Source organism: Eubalaena glacialis, chromosome 6 (genome assembly GCF_028564815.1).
Source record: "Eubalaena glacialis isolate mEubGla1 chromosome 6, mEubGla1.1.hap2.+ XY, whole genome shotgun sequence".
NCBI classification, from domain to species: Eukaryota; Metazoa; Chordata; class Mammalia; order Artiodactyla; family Balaenidae; genus Eubalaena; species Eubalaena glacialis.
The window spans coordinates 73,338,433-73,360,262 of NC_083721.1; the positions used below are offsets into that span (position 1 = coordinate 73,338,433).

General features: G+C 38.0%; 1 protein-coding gene across 1 annotated transcript; it reads left to right on the forward strand.

The window, feature by feature from the left end:
- Nucleotides 1-70: 70 nt before the first annotated feature.
- On the forward strand, nucleotides 71-11,387 carry FBXO45 (F-box protein 45). Its single transcript, XM_061193226.1, has 3 exons — nucleotides 71-485; nucleotides 5,817-6,173; nucleotides 10,805-11,387. Exons 1-3 carry the CDS (start codon nucleotides 165-167, stop codon nucleotides 10,988-10,990), a joined length of 864 nt encoding a protein of 287 aa, XP_061049209.1. The 5' UTR covers nucleotides 71-164; the 3' UTR covers nucleotides 10,991-11,387.
- The last annotated feature ends 10,443 nt before the right edge of the window (nucleotides 11,388-21,830 follow it).

The following is a 21,830-nucleotide window of genomic DNA, read 5'->3' on the forward strand; positions in this document are numbered from 1 at the left end:
GGCGGACGCCCCCGGGCAGGGGCGGGAGTGGTGGAGGGGCCGGGCGGTAGTCTGTGAAAGGGGCGGTGAGCGAACTGCTCCGGTCTCAAGGCGAGGCTTGGCCTCCGGAGCAGAGACGGGGGGAAGCGGCGGCGGCGACGGCCCTCGGGCCGGCTGGTGAGGCGATGGCGGCGCCGGCCCCGGGGGCTGGGGCAGCCTCGGGAGGCGCTGGCTGTAGCGGTGGCGGCGGCGCGGGCGCCGGCGCCGGCTCCGGCTCCGGGGCCGCGGGGGCCGGGGGCCGGCTGCCCAGCCGGGTGCTGGAGTTGGTGTTCTCCTACCTGGAGCTGTCCGAGCTGCGGAGCTGCGCCCTGGTGTGCAAGCACTGGTACCGCTGCCTGCACGGCGATGAGAACAGCGAGGTGTGGCGGAGCCTCTGCGCCCGCAGCTTGGCAGAGGAGGCTCTGCGCACGGACATCCTCTGCAACCTGCCCAGCTACAAGGCCAAGGTGAGGGAGCCCCGCGCCCCGCCGCTGCCCCCGGTCCCGCTTGTCCGGGCCACTCTCAGTGCTTCTCAGCTAAGCTTCTGAGTCGGAAGCCTCGCCTCACCATCCCGCCTTTCCACCGCTCCAGTCAATACCTTACCTTACCTTACCTCCCCGCGCCATGAAGATCCTCTTCTCTTTGGGTTGAAGTTCTGCCCCTTAACCCACCCCACTTCCGCGATACACTTTTTGAAGGGCCAGGTGGTTTCCCATCCCTGGTTTCCGTCACTCGTTCGACTTTCCACAGTCTTTACCCTTAAAAACAGACCACCTCATTGTTGTAGGTTTCAATACTCTCATCCTATTTTTCTCCCTGCCCTTTATTAAATCACCTCGGCTGCCTTAACATGGGCTTAGTTTCTCAGATCTGTGCTTTCACCGCACCTTTTCCAAGCTCTGATTTATAACCATCTTTTCTTTATTTTTGCCCAAGCACTCTTTAATTCCCTCCACTATATTACAGGCTTATAAATGAGTGTGGTCCAAGGCATCCTGCTGACTTTCAAGATAGAGGCTTTAATAGAACATCCTCCCATCGGCACCACTTAACAGTCATAATACTGCCATGTCCCACTATTATTAGCTACTTCCTTGCCAACTTTTTCGTAGTTCCACCTTGATGTTGTGTCCCTTATGTTCTATTTGTCATCTAACATGCTGATTCCATTTTTGCTGCCTTTTTTCCCCTGCCAGATTCTTGTGATTAGTCTTGCCTTCGTATGCAAGTGAAAATGTCAAGTAGGAGATAATGGTAGGACTGAGAGGATCCTTCAAGCAATATAAATAAAAGGCCTTTAAACTTGGGTTCAGTTTGGATGGAAACAGCTATTCAGAATAGCAGTCACCAAGAGCATATATAAGCCAGGATAAAGTCTGACCTAGAATATGGTAAACATAAAAATACATTAACAACTAAAAAGGGAAAACATACCTTTTTAATGCTAGACTGCCAGTGGGGCCAGAATAAGGAGTAAGTTTTTTTTCCATGTGAAATAGATGTAAAATGTATTCTTCTGTAATAAAACAGGCTTTAGTTTAATAAGGAATATCGCTTTTTAATATGTCAACTGTCAAGTTGTTTTTCTATTAAATGAAATTATGTTAATTTGCGAGGACAGTATTTGTACATGGTAGATTCTCAATGGATACTAGTAATTCATATAGTAGAGTGCAGAAGATTGCAGTTTTGTCTTACTGTGCCTGATAAACGTGTAGATTTCATGAGTCTTATTTAGTTTTTACTTTTCCATAAAGTTTGTTTTTATTTATTTTAAATTAAGACATTTTTGTAATTGGTCTGTAATAGTCATGTTCACGATTCAAGATTCATATAATAATATGTAATAGATAATGTATTCATGTGAAGAATACATGATTCAAAAGAAGCAAAGTGATGTAAAGCAAAATGTCTTCCTTTTGTCCTTATACCACCGCCATCCAGGTTGGAGGCAACCTATGTTACCTATTTCTTCTGTATCCTTCCAGAGATATTTTAGGTTTCATAAGTTTTTAATACTTTGTGTGCCTTTGTACTACTTGTACTGTAGGTATTATAGACCTGTACTAATCACATGTACATTCAGATGTTGCAGGACTTTTCTTGAATATCTTGAAGATAAAAGATTAATTCAGAAGGAGTCATATAGCCTAGTAGGGAAGTCCTCAGTCTAGTAGAGGAGGAAAAAAAATATAGAAATAACTAGTGGTTATTAGATAGGAATGGTAGAAATTGTTGCTAACTGTTAGAGATATAAAAATATATATATACTAGAAGTTTACTGAAAGAGATTTACAAGTTGAGTGGATGATTATAGAAGGTTTGAGGTTGAGATTGTATTTGAGCTGAGTTTTAAAGATGGGGAGAATGTGAACATTTTACTAAGGGGAAGTACCCTGAATAAAAGCAAGGCAATGGAAAGCAGAGGGTTTGTACAGCATATATTTTTATTTAAAAAAATATGAATGCTAGGCACTATGCTCAGTTTTGCAGATGCAATGGTGAATAAAAACAAATACAGACTCTTATGGATGCCTTGCCATATGGCACTTACAGTCTAGTGGGGGGAAGTGGGTATTAATCAAATAGTCACACAGTTGTAAAATTGCATTTGTGGTAAGTCCTACGAAGGATGGATACATGATGCTCTGAATGTCAGTAATGGAGAATTTGAACTAAGTAGGGAGGTCAGGGAGGGCTTTCTCTGAGGAAATAATGCATGAACTGAGACCTGAATGATAAGGATAAATAGGCCAGAGAGAGAGAAGAGCCTTCCAGGAGGGAACCTAATGAGTATGAGGGACAGAAAATAATCAATGTGGCTGGAGCATAGAGAGCAAAAGTGAGGCAGGTTTGAGAAAGATGGAAGAGGTGGACTGGGGCCAAACAAAAGGAAGCCATTTTAAATTGTAAGCAAAAGGGGGTTAGGAGTGTGGGGATTGGTGATGTGATATTTTTCCATTTTTAGAGGTTATTCAAACTTAAGAATGGAGAACAGGTTGGAGGCGGACCTTAGAAATATGAGTATTAGGAAGTATGTAGTAAAAGAGATGGGGAGAAATTTAGAATAAATTTAGGAAATAAAATCTACAGGACTTGACAATAGATTTGAAATAAGGGTGAGGAAGAGGGGGGTGCTCAGGATGACTCCTAGGTATCTGGCTTACATGATACAGGGATTACCTGGGCTAGATTTTGGAGGAATAACAGTGAGTTCAGTTTTGGTAGCACAGAGTTTACAGTGTTTTTAAGACATCCCGAGAGTTTTCAGATAGGCATCTGTTACAATTTGTAGCTTAGAGGAAAGGCTAAAGATATAAAATAGTTTAGTTAGATTGAATTGTGATAGGAAATATGATTGTAAAGGTAAGCTGAAACTAGATATATCATGGAGGTCCTTGACATACAGCCTTCAGTCTGTAGTTTGGACTTCGTCTTACAGCTGGAAAACACAGAAATTTGAACAAAGGAGGGATGAAGTAAGAGCTGTGCTTTAGAAAAACCAGTCCATAAGGTGAATTCAGGAAGGCAGGGGTTGGTGCCTATACCAGAGGTACTTAAGACCAGAGCAAGTGTATAGAGCAGAGAAGGGGATGGCTGGGAGAGGAGTTGCAAGAAGACAAGTCCACATAGGTGGACAGCTGACTGGGTGAGGTGGGATGAGGAAGAAGGAAGGGTCAAATAGGATTTCCAGGGAGCCTGGGTAACTGAGAAAATGATGAGAACAGGCTTGGGATAGCATAAAACTGGAAAGTATTTGTAGTTGTCAGTCTAATTAGGATTTGTCTTCTTTTTAAAAGTTCATGTTTTACATATTACCAAGTAACATCAGTTATTCCAGTTATGCTTGGCATCTAGCTATAATTGTCTAAATTTCAGACTTACATCCTAAACTAGGTCTTAAAGCTGTTTGCTATAATGGAAAATCCAGGTTATGCATGAGACTGTGTAGCAAGAACTATAGATTGTTTTTATTTATTTGTGTATTTTTTTCCATTTTATCTGATTTTTCACATTATCTATCTCTAAAAGATAAGGACACTTAATCACGATACCATTATTACATCTAAAGTATAAAGAAATTAATGATAATTCCTTAATATAAAAAGTTTGGTGTTCAAATTTCCAATTGTCTCATAAATGTCAAATGTTATATCTTTAATTTTCAGTTTATTTAAGCAAGATCTATATAAAGTTCCCATGACAAACAGTTGATATGTCTCTTAAGGCTATTTTAGTCTACAGATACACCCTCCATCTCTCTCACCTCTTACCCCTGCAGTTTATTTGTTGAAGAAACCAGGTTGTTTACCCTGTAGAGAGGTTCCCTCAATCTGGATTTTGCTGATTTCAGTCCCATGGTGTTGCTTAACATGCTTTCTGTCCTCTGTATTTCCTATAGAAGTTTGATCAATTTCGGTTAGATTAGATTTTTTTCAAGATATGTTTTACTAGAATCAAATGGTTGAGGTGTGTACAGCACTTTTAGGTGCTTAAAAGTGTGTTATAATAAGAACAGATCGGAAAAAATTTAGGTATACTTCAGGTTTACATCCCGTTTATGAAAATATGGGATACCTGAACCAAGGAGGTTTTTTGTTTTTGTTTTAATCTGTGCTCTGGAGTACAACAATTAAACAGTGAAGTACTTGCTAATGGTAAATAAGAACTAGATGAGGGGACTGGATGCTTGACTTCTCTTTGGGGCTCTTGTGCTAACTACCTGTTGACTTTACGCCTGTGTCCCCATCCCTGAGTTGAAGTAGGTGAACTTTAACGTCTTTCCTAATGCTGAAATTCTGTGATTCTGGAGTTGATTTCTCAGGTTAACTAAAGCAATAGGTCCCAGCCTTCAGCTGCTTTTGGGTAGTTTGAATAAAGAAGGGATTTTCTAAAAAACATACAAACCAAAACCTATAAATTATTAAAACATGAGAGAATGTTATTATTTGTACAGAGTAGCAATTTTCATATTGTCTTTATTTTGGAAGCTTAAAAAACTGGTGATTACTGAAGGTCAACTATCCTGTCCTGTCAGTGGTAGCTGCTGTTAATGACTATCTCTTTATAAATTTTAGTGATTGAATTTATGCTATCTAGGGGATTATTTGATTTGGTAAAATGAGAGTGGTGATGTCTCAGTGTATGAGTAATACCTAGCAAGGAGGCTGAGTATCTAAGATAGTTTGTGGTTATTAAAATTTTTCATAAACTCTAGAGCTGATATGACTAAGTTCTCCATTTTACTTAAAATACAGTTCTTTTTGGTGGCAGCATTGCCAACACGAAAACTGCATATCTTAACTTTTTAATGTAAAAATATTGAATATAAACAAGAGTATAGAAAATAACCTCCCTATACCCATCACCAAGCTTTACCAATGATTAATTCATGGGCAGTCTAGTTTCATGTCTACCCTGCCCACTCTCCCATTCCATTCCTGGATATTTCAAAGCAATTCCCAGATATGTCACCCATAAACATTTCAGTACTATCTCTAAAATATAAGGATTCTTGTGTATATCTTTTGATGTGTTAAGAAGTCTATTTGGAGAAATACTGTGGTTTAGAATTTTAGTCAATAATGAAACAGCTGGCAGTTTTATTTTTAATGTTGCATAATTTATTGTGTTAGGATCCCATGCTGAAACGTGAGCCATTTTTGAGAAATACTTATTGTATTACTTAAAATATGTAACTTTATTGTTTAAAAACATGTAGCCTAAAGTTTGGGTACTTTTTAATGTTTAAGAAAAATCAAATTTCTATTTCTTTTGTCTGCTTTTCATCTTTTCAGATACGTGCTTTCCAACATGCTTTCAGCACTAACGACTGCTCCAGGAATGTCTACATTAAGAAGAATGGGTTTACTTTACATCGAAACCCCATCGCTCAGAGCACTGATGGTGCAAGGACCAAGATTGGTTTCAGTGAGGGCCGCCATGCATGGGAAGTGTGGTGGGAGGGCCCTCTGGGCACTGTGGCAGTGATTGGAATTGCCACAAAACGAGCCCCCATGCAGTGCCAAGGTTATGTGGCATTGCTGGGCAGTGATGACCAGAGCTGGGGCTGGAATCTAGTGGACAATAATCTACTACATAATGGAGAAGTCAATGGCAGTTTTCCACAATGCAACAATGCACCAAAATATCAGGTGAGGAACTGAGTATTTTCTGAGCCTTTGTTAAGTCATGGCTTAATTTGTTGTAAATTTACAAAATTTTATATAGCAGCATTATTTGTCTTTTTGGTAACTTTTAAATAAATAGTGTAACTGGCCTTTTTTGGCTACTCTGACAATAATCTTTAGTATCTCAATATTTGTTTCCTAATACATATTCAATCTGAGCAATCTGTCTTTACTCTAAATCAGGTTGGCAAACTTTTTCTATACAGGGCCAGATAGTAAATATTTTAGGCTTTGTTGTCCATACTGTCTCTCACAACTGTTCAACTATGTTGTTATAGCACGAAAGCAACCATGGATTATGTAAATGAATGAGCATAGCTATATTCCAGTAAAACCTTATTTATAGACTGCAAGCCGGATTTGGCCCAGGGGCCATAGTTTGCCAACTTGTGCTTTGGATTGGAATCTTTCTTATATCATGCACATCCAAATCTACTTTTTCTGGATACCTCACCCCCTCACCCCCACAGATGCACCTCTGTGCATGTGCATACATACTTACCCTCTGCTACTTATTAATCTGGATTGTATTTAAAGCGTCTGGAGGTGTCAGCAATTTCCATAAACATAGGTGAGTTCAGGCAAACTACTGCATATTTATTTATTTATTTATTTATTTATTTATTTATTTATTTGGCCGCCCCGCGCAGCATGTGGGATCTTAGGTCTCTGATCAGGGATTGAACCTGTGCCCCCTGCAGTGGAAGCATGGAGTCTTACCACTGGGCTGCCAGGGAAGTCCCAAACTACTACATTTAAAAATTCTTTTTTAAAAAAATATTTATTTATTTATTTATTTATTTATTTGGCTGCGTCGGGTCTTAGTTGCGGCACGCGGGGTTTTCATCGTGGCATGCGGGCTTCGTGGCCCCACGGCATGTGAGATCTTAGTTCCCTGACCAGGGATCGAACCCGGGTCCCCTGCGTTGGAAGGCAGATTCTTAACCACTGGACCACCAGCAAAGTCCCTAAAAATTCTTAGCCTTAAGCCATACTCACTTGATTCTAGGGTCATAATTATAGTTCCTATTTGTAAAAGCTATATGATTACCATAGATTCAGCAGAGTTTAAAAAATAATAATCTGATAAGAAATTGGAAATTTTAAGGAATTATAGATTGTACATTTCAGAGGAACATGCGGTTTGAAAGCTCTAGCCTCAGTAATGACCTCAAGTCAGGCATAATAAAGTAGAAGAACTAAAATATATCCCATTTCCTGACGTATAAAAGCCTGGAAGGATTTTCTTTCATAGAATCCTTTCCTTACTGTCCTTTCAGGCTCTGCAAATGCCCTAAGGAGAACTGGACTTAATCATCATTGAAGATAAAGACCTATGACTAGCCTTGTGATTTTGTAGTGAAAGTCCTTTATTCTTTGTTTTTCAGAGAACATACTCTGTATGATTTCAGTCCCTTTAAATTTATTGCAGCATGTTTTATTCCCAGCATATGGTTTACCTTGATAAATGTCTTGTATGCTTGAATGTATATTCTGTTGGATGGAATAATCTATTAAGGACAACTAGGTCAAATTGGTTGGTAGTGTTTAAGTCTTCTATCTGCTTTCTGTATTTTCTTTCTACCTGTTCTTTCATTTACTAAGGAGTATTAAAATCTCCAACTATAGTTGCAGATTTATCTATCTCTTCTTCCAGTTTTGTCAGTTTTTGCTTCATGTGTTTTGGAACTGTTATTAGATGCATATACATTTAAAATTGTTATATCTACCTACCTGGTTAACTCTTTTATCATTATGAAATGACCTTCTTTGACTCTAGTAATATTCCTTGTCTTTACATCTATTTTGTCTGATATCAATAAAGCCAATCCAACTTTCTTATGCTTACTATCGCAAAGTACCTCTTTTCCCTCATCCTTTTACTTTTAGTCTGTCTTTGTATTTAAAGTGGGTCCCCCAGACAACATGTATTTGGACCTTGCTTTTTATCTAACCCAGTCTCTTGATTTGAGTAGTTAGTCCATTTATATTTCATGTAATTGTTGGACTGCTTGATATCATCCTTGTCTCTGTGCCTCTGAAGCTGTGTTCTTTTTTCTCTCTGTTTTTTGGATTCGTTACTTTCTGTTGTTCTATCTTCAAGTTCATAGATTTTTTTCTTCTTGTCATTTGAACTCTGCTATTGAGCCAGGCTAGTGAATTTTGGTTATTGTGCCCCTCAGTTCTAAAATTTTCATTTTTATAGTTTCCATTTCTCTACTGAGATCTCTATTTGTTCATTTATTAATACTATATTTTTCTTTAATTCTTTGGGTATATTTTATAATAACTACTTTAAGTCTTTGCCAAATCCAGCATCTAAGGCCCACTTGGAGTCTGTTTCTACTGACTGCTTTTTTCTCCATGAGTATGAGTTACACTTTCCTGTTTCTTTTCATATCCAGTCATTTTTTAATTGAAAACTGGACATGGTAGATAATATATAGTAGTAACTCTGGAATGTTTTGTTTCTTTAGAAGCTGCTTTGTTCTTCTGAAAACTGTAGGTTTTCTTGTTCTAGTAGGCAGTTAACTTGCCTGCACTGAAACTATACAGCAGCTTATGTCTTTGTTCAGTTTTTTTGGCCTCTAGCTGCTACTTTTTCTGCCTGGTTCCCTGGGGGTTTCCCCTGTGTTTGTGTAATACAGTCATCACATGAGGATTTGGGCAGAGTTTATTTTCAGATTTTGGAGCTCATCCTCTTTGTGGTTTTTTGCTTGCGGAGTTCTTCTAAGTTTCCAGTTGCTCTGCTGTCTCCAAATTTTGTCCTCTGACACCTAAAACTGTAAGACTTTCTTTCTGCTCTCTGTGCTATGTGTATGTATGTTGTATGCTCAGTCAAAGGTAAAGCAAACTTGCAAATTTCACTTGGAGTGGTTCTATTTTCTTATTTTCATCTTCTGTAAAATAGGGATAACTCCTAGGATTGATATGAGAATTAAATGAGATAATAGAAAATCACTCAACAATACTCATCAGAATATTAGCTTTTATTTCTGATTTTTGCTGTTGTTCGTGTTTTGTTTGTAACAGTAGTAATGATGGTGATTTGGAGGTTCTTAGGTCCATAAATGGGGTTAATCTGTGAGTTGGGCAGAGGGAGAGAAAAAGTAGATGTTGGTAGTTATTTGTGATAGGAAATACAATGAAGGAAAGTAATGATAGCAGCAGGGGATATCATAATTGGGAAGTATTAAATTATGATTTTTGATTGCAAATGTTAGGACTTTCTGCCTCCAAGTATATAGATGTAACAGCCTTTAATACGTGTGAATTATAAGGATAAACATGCTCTTTCTTTGTTTACTTTTCCAAATGGGAAAAGAACTGGGTAATTGTGCTTCCAGTTTAGTTTAACAATCAGTACTGCTATTTTTATAACAAATGGGTGTTTCAGAGTAGTGGACCACAAAGTGATTGTTTAATAAGCCTATTCTGCATCTTTAGAACCTATAGTCAGATTTGGCTATTCATGATTATGTAAGTTCCACATTGTATGTAGAACTGCTTTGTAAATTTTAAAGGTTGTGGAAGTGTTTTATTATAGTAATTTTTTTTTATTGTGGTAAAATATACACAGCAATCTTTATTCTTTTAACTATTTGTAAGTGTATAATTCAGTGGCATTAAATACATTCACAATGTTGTGTAACCATCATCACTATATATACCCAAAACTGTTTCATCATCCCCAGCATAAACTCTGTGCCCACTGAACGATAACGCCACATTTCTTCCTCCCCCAAGCCTCTGGTAACCTCTATTCAATTTTCTATCTATATGAATTTGAATATTCCAGGTGATTGATACAAGTGGAATCATATAATATTTGTATTTTTGTGTCTGGCTTATTTCTCTTAACATAATGTTTTCAAGGTCCATTCATGTCATAGCACATATTAAAATTTCATTTCTTTTTAAGGTTGAATAACATTCCATTGTATGTATGTACTATAGTAATTTGAGAAAATTTAGGTAGCCTTTTTTGGTAAAATATGCCAAGTTATAGATTTTAGTGGTAACCTTCTTAAGAAAAGTCTTTAAAAAGAATAAATAAAATCTGGGGACTGTTCAGGAAGAATATTTAAATTTTCAGTATTAAATATAAATCCCACACAAGTCTTAAGTTTTTTTAAAAAAAAACTATCAAAACAAACATTTGTGATGAAATTGATGCATGTTCTTTTTCTAGATGTTTCTCCCTGACCAAATAACTTTTTTGGTTTTTCTAGATAACTTTTGAGTTACATATTCTTTTTTTGTTTTTTTAACATCTTTATTGGAGTATAATTGCTTTACAATGGTGTGTTAGTTTCTGCTTTATAACAAAGTGAATCAGTTATACATATACATATGTTCCCATATCTCTTCCGTCTTGCATCTCCCTCCCTCCCGCCCTCCCTATCCCACCCCTCTAGGTGGTCACAAAGCACAGAGCTGATCTCCCTGTGCTACGTGGTTGCTTCCCACTAGCTATCTATTTTACGTTTGGTAGTGGAGATACATATTCTTAATAATATTTTCAACTGGATTACATCTAGCTGTGCCTTTGATGGGTTTTCTTCTTATCTTCTTTTTTTGATGTCTGTTTGCAGATAGGAGAAAGAATTCGAGTCATCTTGGACATGGAAGATAAGACTTTAGCTTTTGAACGTGGATATGAATTCCTGGGGGTTGCCTTTAGAGGACTTCCAAAGGTCTGCTTATATCCAGCAGTTTCTGCTGTATATGGTAACACAGAAGTGACTTTGGTTTACCTTGGAAAACCTTTGGATGGATGACAGTGGCTTTCTTGGGATGAAAGACAGAGTCGAGGAGATACCTGCTTGTGGAAAGTAGAATCATGAAGTGACAGTGTCATACATGCATGCCCAAGAAACATCCTGAAAAAACACATGATATTGTTAACTGGAGAAGCAACTCTACAGCAGAGATTATCTTAGTGTTTCCTCTTTTCTACTGGGCCAGAAAAATCCTCAGGGTTGCAGTTGGTTGAGTGGGCAGTTGACATATGCATGTTTCAACAGATTTTGTCTCTAAGTTAGCGATGTGATATTTCCAACTTTTAAGGTGAGATCTTAGAGATGGTGTAAAAGGGATAAGATAAGGAACTAGCAAGAGTTTTAAGTAGTGTGTTTGTGAAGAAAGACTGATCCTGTTTTACAACTGCCTGTTTTTTCTCCAGACCCTTTTTTCCAGCCAGCTTGACTATTAGAAAAGTATGAAACTGGTTGGATTTTATTTAATATTTTTAATATATTGAGAAGCATGGTCTGCCTGGACTGCACTTCTCTAACGGTGAGATATAAAATTGTGCAGCTATTTTAAAAGTTGTATATACAATATGTGTGTAAAAAAAAAAACTGTAAAAAAAAAAAAACAGGACAAAGGAGTTGCTTTGTTCTAGTTCAATTTCTTAAAAACCACTACATGGTACAAAATTAGAATAACATTTAGGGACAGTTTGGTAACTACAAAGAAGAAAATTTTAAGAGGAGATGTGTTGTATTGGCTCATTTTGTATTATATTTGGCTTACAGTTTCCATGCCTGTTACAGTCTGATTTATTTTTTTAACCATCAGAATTATTATACAGATCCCTCAAATCTCCAGGCTAAGATTGAGGGAAGGCAAATCTATTTCTAATCATTCATACATCAATAATAATAATAATGTGCATCTTATAGAATCTGGTTTTATTTTTTGACCTTCCAAGAAAGTGTCTCGTAAGAACAGAGAACATTGCCATTTGTTCTTATAGGCCTCAAATATGAAAGCTGTTAGTCACAGACCTTAAGAAAATAATTGATCAATGGTCCTTTTATTTTGTAACTTTATAATGCTGTAGATATTATAATTTTTTAATTTCATATTGTTTACATCATGCAACAATCTAAGCCTCAAACTCTTCATTGGGGTTGTCAAGAAAATGTTTACTCATCCATCTGAAACAGTGCCAACCTGAACCCAACTTAAGAATGTTCTTTATCTCATTATAAATAATTGCCCCCATGGGACTTGAAATAAAACACCTTATGCTGGAAACTTCAGGTTGGTGATATTTTGAAGGTTTTATTGTACAAGAGTTTAACGTTAATTCCTATTCAGAATTTTTGACTAAGAAATCTGATTTCACTAATACTCTTTCAAATTAATAATTCAACGTACATGAGCTGAGATTTTCTTTTGTTAGAAAAGAAACAAACATCTTTCTGTATGAAAGTATAAATTGTATGGTTCCAGATACATCTTTGTGATAAGAATTGACTAAGGCAAGTGGAATCTTTGTATTTTTTAGGTTTTGCTGTATGCGTATTTTGTTTTGAATCTGATAAAATTAGGGACAGCAAGCATCTGGCTGGGGTTCTTGGGTTGCTCCTTGCGAGTTAATATTATCAGTACTCCTGTGAAACAAGGGATTTCAGTCATGGACAAAGATTTCATTTTTGCCACGTGAAAGGTTTACAAGTATTTGTTGTATATTTGGTGTGTTGCTTAAAGGTGTAATCTGTTAAAGATCCTTTTTGATACCCACATCAAGGAAGAAACCTCCTAGAAACCATATTTAATACTACAGAGTGAAATTATATGTTAAATGTATTAGAGAACATAGCTGCTACAGAAATTGATTTTTCTTGGTGTGGAACAACTCAATTTGGCAAAGTTTAAAATTTAATTAAAGAAGAGATCTGGTTCGGGATAAAGATCGAACTAGTTAGAAAGCTGTAAGGTCTTTTAAGCACTTGTTTCTTTTTCAGATTGTGATATGGTCGATTCCAAGAGCTTTTGCTCAGAGTTTTGTTTATATCTTCTGTTTTGTCTTATTAGTAAACATTCATTTGTAACAAAGTTTTGAAGGTGCTGAATGGAAAACAGAAACACATGGTTATTGCATATTGAACCTAGAATCAAATAATTGCCTAAATATTTAATAACAAGCCATTCTTGTCTCAAAGACTTAAATTCCTTAATATCCAATTTGCAAATTTTATAAAATGGAGGTTCATATTTAGCGTGAGCATCAGGGGAATGAAGAGCCTTCATTTATAACCTGGTAAATTAATTTGTTACTGGAGACCAATAGTAGTTGTACAGAATAATAAGACAAACTGTTACAATGTTTGAGGAAATGGAATCTCTTTTTCATTGGTGCTGAGAGAGCACTTAGGTAGAAGCCAGTTGCCTCTGAATATTGACTATAAATCATCTAAACCAGTGGTTCTCAACCTTGGCTATAGTTTGGAGTCACAGGCATTTTGAAAAATATTGATGCTTGGGTCCCATACCCTAAGATTCTGATGTTGGTCTGGGCTATGACATGACCATAAGGATTTTTAAAACTTCTTGGGTGATTTCAATATGTTGCCAAGGTTGAGAACCACTGATCTAAATTCACCTTAAGTTTTCTCATCTGCAAAAAAAAAAAAAAAAAAAAGAATCCTTGCTCCCTCCCTTCGCTACCTCATAAGGATATTGGGGGTAAAGAAGAAAATAATGGGAAAGTGCTTGTGCTATGGATAAAAAGTGCTATTGAAAGACAAAGTTATATTTGTTGTATTTCAGCTGAAACTCTGATCAGGAAGAGATGTGTAATTGAATTTGCTCTGTTGACTTGGGAAACCAGGAGCACTCTCTTTGGTTCTTAACTTTAGCAAAGCGTGCAGATGGGTAAGAAAACATTACTATTACTCTTATTCATTCTATGGTCTTCTGTCATACTTGAGATAGGCTGGTTTAATTATCTGGTTTTACACAGGAAAGAAGAAATATTAAGGTTTAAAGTCTGTAATGGTCAATGGCTCACAATTCATTAAAACTTTTCATACAAAGAATTCTGTGGTTAATATATGTCATTTCTTAGTTGCCGTTATTTTTACATTGTCTGACTTTTGAATATTGAACCATTTATTTCATCTGCTTCATTCTTATTCCTGTAAGTTTGGATATAGATTTGATAAGGCACCTAAAGCAAGTAGGTGTTGCTCAGTTGAATACTTCAAGTCACGGTTCCGTGATTAGGCATCTTCTGTCTTTTAGATATGATTTGACCTGGGAGAGAGAGTTTTGAAAAGAACAGAGCCCTAACCCACATAGTAGGTATTACAATTAACTTTTCATTTATGTCTCCAAAATGCTGTTTATATAGACTGTAATATTTATATTTTTGATCGTCTAAAATAATGAACGGTTTGATAAGATAGAAACTTGAATTTTAAAGATGGGTATTGAGATTACATTCTAGAAATCAGGACCACCACTTTAAAGCCTTCCTGAAAGGAACAGTTCATACCTAACCCAAATGCTATTCTAATAAAGCATTCCTCAGTTTCTCTAGCTGAATGTAATCTCTCCTTCCTTGAAATTTCCTTGTCTTTATATTTATCTATACTTAGCTCATGCTGTATTACTTTATACCTTGTATAAATTTATTTATATTTATTATTTGTTTATGTCTTAGCTCCCCTAAACATCTTAAGAAAGAATCTCTGATGGACTCATCTTTATGCTCATGTTATCAAACCCAATGTAGGAAGAAAAAAAGCTCTGAATTTACAGACGGTAGTAACAAAAGATAGATGAGAAAAATTCTTTTTGTGTCCTGTCCGAGTGAAGCAAATCTGAGGCTTGTAAGGAAGAAATAGTGACTGTGAATGCATTTTAGCCATTCCCCTTTATTCTTAAATATTGGTAAACTCTGATACTTAGTTCTTGGTATAGATTTCTTATTTGTTTAGAATTAAAATTAGAATTCTGTATATTAATTTTTTGAAATTCTTTTTTGCTTTAGTTTCTTAATAAAAAGTTAAAACAAACATTAATCACCTGTGATTGCTTACATTTAAAGCAAGGAATTTTTTTGTATGTTGGTCAGAAAGAAAAATGGTAATACCTTAGTAGCCAAATGTGTTGATGGAATTTACCTATAAATTCCATGCCTTTTAATAATGGAATCCACATTTCCCATGTTTAGAATGGACCATGGCCAGGGAATAGTAATTCACTAGGATCTTGTTTCGCTATCGCCTCCACCCCCAGCTAACAGTTGTTTGATAATGCAGTTGTTTGCCAAGAGTTATAAGAAGCAGGCATGGCTGAACAAATGGCTCCTGTGATCCAAAAGCTTAAAAGAATCAGTTGATCATGTTGCTGAAAGTTGCTTGATGTATAAATATGTTAAAATTTATACAAAGAGTTTTAATTTTCTAAAGGAAAATTAAGTAGGTGTAAAATTTCTGTATCTTTTTGTTTAGTGGGAAGAGATACCAGGGACAGCTTTACCAGTCTGTCGTCCTAATTTCTTTTTTGAATCCCCCCCCAAGCCATTTGCTTTTCATTTAATGTATTCATTAAAATACTGTTGAGAGCAACATGTTCTTTACTTTTCAGAATATAGTTTGTTGAAAGAAGTAGCCCCTCAAGATTTAAGATTGTCATTGTTCCGCTTCTGTGTGTAGGATTTCATGATGAATGAGTGACTCAAGAAGTAAGAATCATTTAGACAGTTTTCCTTAGGTCACTCTGTTGACAGTCCTTAATTTCTGTTTCTTTTAAAACAGAAAACATATAAGAGAAAGATTAGGGAAGTCAAGTTCTGTCTGTCTATTCTGCGGTAGATACTTAGTAAGTTGTATTGTCTTTCTTCCTCCTTTTCTCTATAAATGAAATGGAGGATGAAATTGAGTAATGGGAATGGTTTTGAGGTCCTATCTCCTTTGAGAAGGCTCCTGAAATGATTTATTAAAATGCTAATATCCATTTAGATTAATTAGAGGCGTATTGTAATGGGAGTAGGCCAGATCTCTTTATTCTAATGTAGCTAATGTATTCATGTTTTCCAACCAATGTTTAAAAGGTTTTTTATTCAGCCGTGCTCTTTGTTGATTACCTTTACTTTAGAAAGAAAGGATACTTAAGGTTGAAATGGGAGAGGTCAATGACTTCTCTCCCCCCTTCAACAGTCCAGAGAGTGATATATATAGTTCACAACTAAATTGCCCAGAGCTCTACCAGCCTCACTAGACTCCACAACCCAGTGGGCAGAGTGAGGGGAGGGTACGCCTGGAGTACATTGAAAGGACAACCAACTGCTCTTTTAAGTAGTGACTCTACCAAGTAAAGGCTGGTGGGGTTTTTTGGTTTTGTTTTAACTCTCATGGCCTACATCTGTGTAACAATCCCTGCACTTCAGATTTTTCAGGTGCCTCTTTTAAAATGTTTTGAGGAGCTCAGTAATGTTCTAGCATTTTGGTTTTAAGGCAAGAACACTGGAGTAATAGTTCAGGAGTCACAAGCTCTAAGGCCTGGCAGTCCTGGTAGCCATGACATGATTCCTGAGCAGATTTCTTCTCTTTTAGGGCTGTTTCCTTATGTGCTTAAATGAGGAGATTGACCCAGCTCAGTGGTTCTCATTTTGAGCTGCTCACTAGAATCATCTGGGAAGCTTTTAATTTTTTAAACAGCTTTATTGAGATATAATCAACATATAGTAAGCTACACTTATTTCAAGTGTGCACTTTGATAAGTTTTGACATAGGTATACACCCATCACAATCAAGATAATATATACCTGGGAAGCTTTTAAAAGGTAAGATTTCCGGGCAAATTAAATTAGATGGGATAGGGGGGATGCACACAGGCATCAGTAACACTAGTTTTTTTTAAAGTTCCCAGGTAATTCTCCCCTGACTAGAAATCACCATTCAGGACTGACTTTTGAAGAGACTGAGAGGGGAGGCAAAATCTCTTTTATGACCAGGAAAAATATATATATATATACATATATATACATATATATGTATATATATATAATTTATATAATATATAATTTTATGTTTATGTAATTTGTTATATATATATATATTCATATATAATGCTCTAGCCCTTTACTGAGAACAAGTCAATGGCAGAGCCAGAGCTAGTAGCTAAGGCATCTAATACCTACCTCTTCTGTTCATCCTTCTGTCATCCTTAGTGAGCTAAATATATGCAGTCATTTAAAAGAGCTAAATATATGCAGTAATTTAAAAGAGAATGGACTTGAGGACACGGGGAGGGGGAAGGGTAAGCCGGTACGAAGTGAGAGAGTAGCATGGACATATATACACTCCCAAATGTAAAATAGATAGCTAGTGGGAAGCAACCGCATAGCACAGGGAGATCAGCTCGGTGCTTTGTGACCACCTAGAGGGCTGGGATAGGGAGGGTGGGAGGGAGACGCAAGAGGGAGGGGATATATGTATAGGTATAGCTGATTCACTTTGTTATAAAGCAGAAACTAACACACCATTGTAAAGCAATTATACTCCAATAAAGATGTTAAAAAAAATAAAAGAGGTCAGTGTCCTTATTAGGATTCTTTCAGGAACAGTGGATTTAGTATCCTTCCTGAATCAGGGTGGTTATGAAATTTGAGTGCTAAACCAAAGCTGAGGAGCTGCACCTGTGGTTTGTCACATGTTAGAATCAAACTTTTGACCTCTTCGGAAAAAAGGGAGATATAATCATTGAAAATTGCTGCAGGAGAGAAATGGTAAAAGCTGGTGTTATGGGTTGAGTTGTGTCCCACCCCCACCCCCAAATTCATATGTCAAAGTCCCACTTGCCTCATAATGTGACCTTATTTGGAAATAGGGTTGTTGCAGGTGTAATTAGTTAAGATCATACTGGAATAGGGTGGGTCTCTAATCCAGTGTGATAGGTGTCCTTATAAAAAGGGTATATTTGGACCCAGACATGCGCAGAGGGAGAATACCACTTGAAGATAAAGGCAAAGATTGGGTGATTCAGCAGACGCCACGGAATATCAAAGATTGCCAGCAAAACTACCAGATGCTAGGACAGAGGAGGCATGGGACAGGTTCCTCCCTCACAGCTCTTAGAAGGAACCAGTTCTGCCCACACTTTGATCTTGGACTTCTGGCCTCCAGAACAGTGAGAAGATAAATTTCTGTTTTTAAGTCACCCAGTGTGTGGTATTTTGCTATGGCAGCCCTAGGAAACCAATATACCTGGTAAGTTTTCGCTCTAACAATTTTCCTATTTCTCTCTGGGGGCAACTTCGATGCTGCATTGTGGTGTTCACTGAATCAAGAATAAGGCCAGGAACTATTTTCAAGGGTGTTATAGATTTGTTGGAAGGTCTTTTGTCAGGTTGCATTGGTAACCTAGAGTTTGTAAAGTACAATACGTAGTGTAGTGGTTAAGGGCATGGATTCTGGAGTCAAGACTGCCTGGATTCAACCCCAGTTCTACCACTTAATAGCTGCATAACTTTGGAGAAGACATTTGATTTCTCTGTGCCTCAGTTCTCTTCTCTGTAAAAGGGGAGTGGCGGGGGGAGTGCTAAATCGTTTATAGGATATGGTGAGTTTGAAATGAAAGGCACATTGAGCTGCTTTAGAACAGTGCCAGGAACATAGTAAGCATTCAGTACATTTCTCATTATAATAGGTAAATACCATTAAGAACCAACCATGAGAAAAAAGCAATTTTGTGTGTGTGTGTGTAAAAAACAAAACTTTAAACGCATTTGGTCCTAAAATTAGGAATAGGAAACATTAAAAAAAAGTATTCAAAGCAACAGAAACTTTAGGTAGTTTAAGCAAAAGAGACAGATTAAGGGATATTTCACAGCGGTCCATGGCAAGAATGCAGTTGGACTTCACAAGGGACTTGCACAAGGCAAGGGAAAGGCATCAGGAACCTGGGAGTATCGCTTCTTCCTCGTCTCTGAGACATCTCTTCACTCTTTCTCTTCTACATAGTTCACTTTGTGGAAAATGGCTGCCTTATACCTCTTCGTTCAGATATCAACCCAGGATGAGATTGGACTCCTAGTCCTAATACCAAATTCGAAAGATAGGGACTCCACTTCCCACTCCAGTCAGCTGTGGTCATGTCACAGGGTGGGGAGCAGGTTCACTAGTACCGAAGCTGCTAGGGTCCCAAGTCTGTACCCAATGGCTGGGAGGGAAGAGGAGGGTAGTTGGGAGGCAGTCACAGAGAAGAGAGGCTGGATACCACACAAACACCAACAAACGTACTTTTTTAAAAAAAAAAATTTATTGGAGTATAGTTGATTTACAATGTTGTGTTAGTTTCAGGTGTACAGCAAAGTGAATCAGTTATACATATACATATATCCACTCTTTTTTTTTTTTAGATTATTTTCCCATATAGGCCATTACAGAGTATTGAGCAGAGCTCCCTGTGCTGTACAGCAGGTTCTTATTAGTTATCTATTTTATATATTGTAGTGTGTATATGTCAATCCCAATCTCCCAATTTATCCCTCCCCGCCTTATCCCCTGGTAACCATAAGTGTGTTTTCTACATCTGTGACTCTACTTCTCTTTTGTAAATAAGTTCATTTGTACCCTTTTGTTTAGATTCCACATGTGATATGATATTTGTCTTTCTGTGTCTGGCTTACTTCACTCAGTATGACAGTCTCTAAGTCCATCCACGTTGCTGCAAATGGCAATATTTCGTTCGTTTTTTTATGGCTGAGTAGTATTCCATTGCATATATGTACCACATCTTCTTTATCCATTTCTCTGTTGATGGAGATTTAGGTTGCTTCCATGTCTTGGCTATTGTAAATAGTGCTGCAATGAACATTGGGGTGCATGTATCTTTTTGAATTAAGGTTTTCTCCAGGTATATGCCCAGGAGTGGGATTGCTGGGTCATATGGTAATTCTATTTTTAGTTTTTTAAGGAACCTCCATACTGTTCTCCATAGTGGCTATGCCAATTTACATGCCCAGCAACATGTAGGAGGGTTCCCTTATCTCCACACCCTCTCCAGCATTTATTATTTGTAGACTTTTTGATGATGTCCATTCTGACTGTTGTGAGGTGATACCTCGTAGTTTTGATTTGCATTTCTCTAATAATTAATGATGTTGAGCTTTTCACGTGCTTTTTGGCCAACAAACATGCTTTTATTTCAAAGTTCAGCCATATAAATAGTAGCATGTTTAGGGACTCTGAGAGGGGGGAAAAAACAGGAGGCTGAAAGGGGTGAGGAGAAAAGGATACAGAGAGGAGAGCAGGGCAACCCCATAGAGGGATGGAGGCTTACAGCATGATAGCACCCGAGGGAGAGGACCAGCGTCTCCATGCCAGACTCAGTCCTGAGAGGCAGCAGACACTGCCTGGGCAGCAGGGGCTGCACCTTAGCAGGAGCTGGTTTGTTAAATAGAGGGCAAGAATAAAAAGCTCAGGTCCTGTGGATCTTGAAAAAAGAAACTATACTTCTTGCCTCATACTTCTGTTTCCTGCTTTAAGACAGAGCCTAAAGGATGGTGAGATTTGAAATTCAAAGGAAAGCCAGCTCCATGATCTGCTTTTTGTTTGGCTGATCTCGCATCATTAGCACCCAGCTACTCACTGGCTGCTCATTTTGAACAGCCAATGTGTTGCCCTCTGTGAATGTGAAAAATGGGGGTAATTGCATTGTTAATAAGTTGCTCCCTCTCTTGTGGGAATCATGCTTACATAGTTCACTGGATTCCTTTCCTGGAGGACCCCAAGTTTAATTTCGGTTGTTTTGGGGGGTCCTGAAGTGAACTTAGGGTCACAGCCTGGAGGGGAGTTTGGTGATGTGGTGAACTGAGGAAATACTTTAGGGAAAGGACAGATCTCAATCAGCTCAGGCTGCTACAGTGAAATATTATAAACTGAGTGGCTTATAAACAACAGAAATTTATTTCTCACATTCTGGAGGCTACAAGTACGAGATCAGGGTGCCAGGGTGGTCGATTTCTGGTGAGAAATCCTCTTCCAGGTTACACACCTTTCTAGTTGTATCCTCACATGGCTCACAGCAGAGCAGAAAAAGCAAGCTCTCTTGTGACTCTTTTAAGGCCACTAATCCCATTCATGAGAGCTTTACCCTTATGACTTCATCTATCCTAATTACCTCCTAAGGCCCAACCCCACCTCCTAATACCATCACTTTGGGGGTGGAGTTTCAACATATAAATTTTGAGGGGACACAAACATTCAGTCCATAAGAGCAAAGGAATCATATGTTCAAATCCTCTACTGCTTCAACCAAGTGAAATGTTCCTGCTTCGCATGGGGTGAAACTTAAGAGCTACAGGTTTTGAGGTAGAAAAGGAGCTCTTATAGGAAGATGGAGCCAGGCATCCTCCCAGAGGGGGCTCAAGAGGACCTACTGCACTGTCTGCACCCTCCTCCCTGCCCAAGCGTGTATGTGTCTCCTGATTTCATGACCTGTTGTGGCCTGCCACACTTGCACCCATGTCCCTGACCTAGGGACCCCCATGAGGAGTTGAAGTCTCTTCTGTGCAGCTGCCCCTCCCATGAGGAAGCACAAGATACAGTAAAGAACAAGGGTATTACAAGGTCTTGGCCTCTGTGCATCTCTCACCCAGGGCCTTATCAGAGGTGGCTGGTGGAAAATTATGATTGAGGCTTTCTTATCTCCTTTCCCATCAGCATCATGACTAGTGGCACGAATAAAATACTAAGAGCCTCTAGTGTAGGGAATCAATGTAGAGCTCACTCTCCTCACTTGGATGTTCATTCATCTCTCACACATCTATTGAGCACCTTCTTCGTAGCATGTACGGTGCTGTGTTAGGACCAGGTT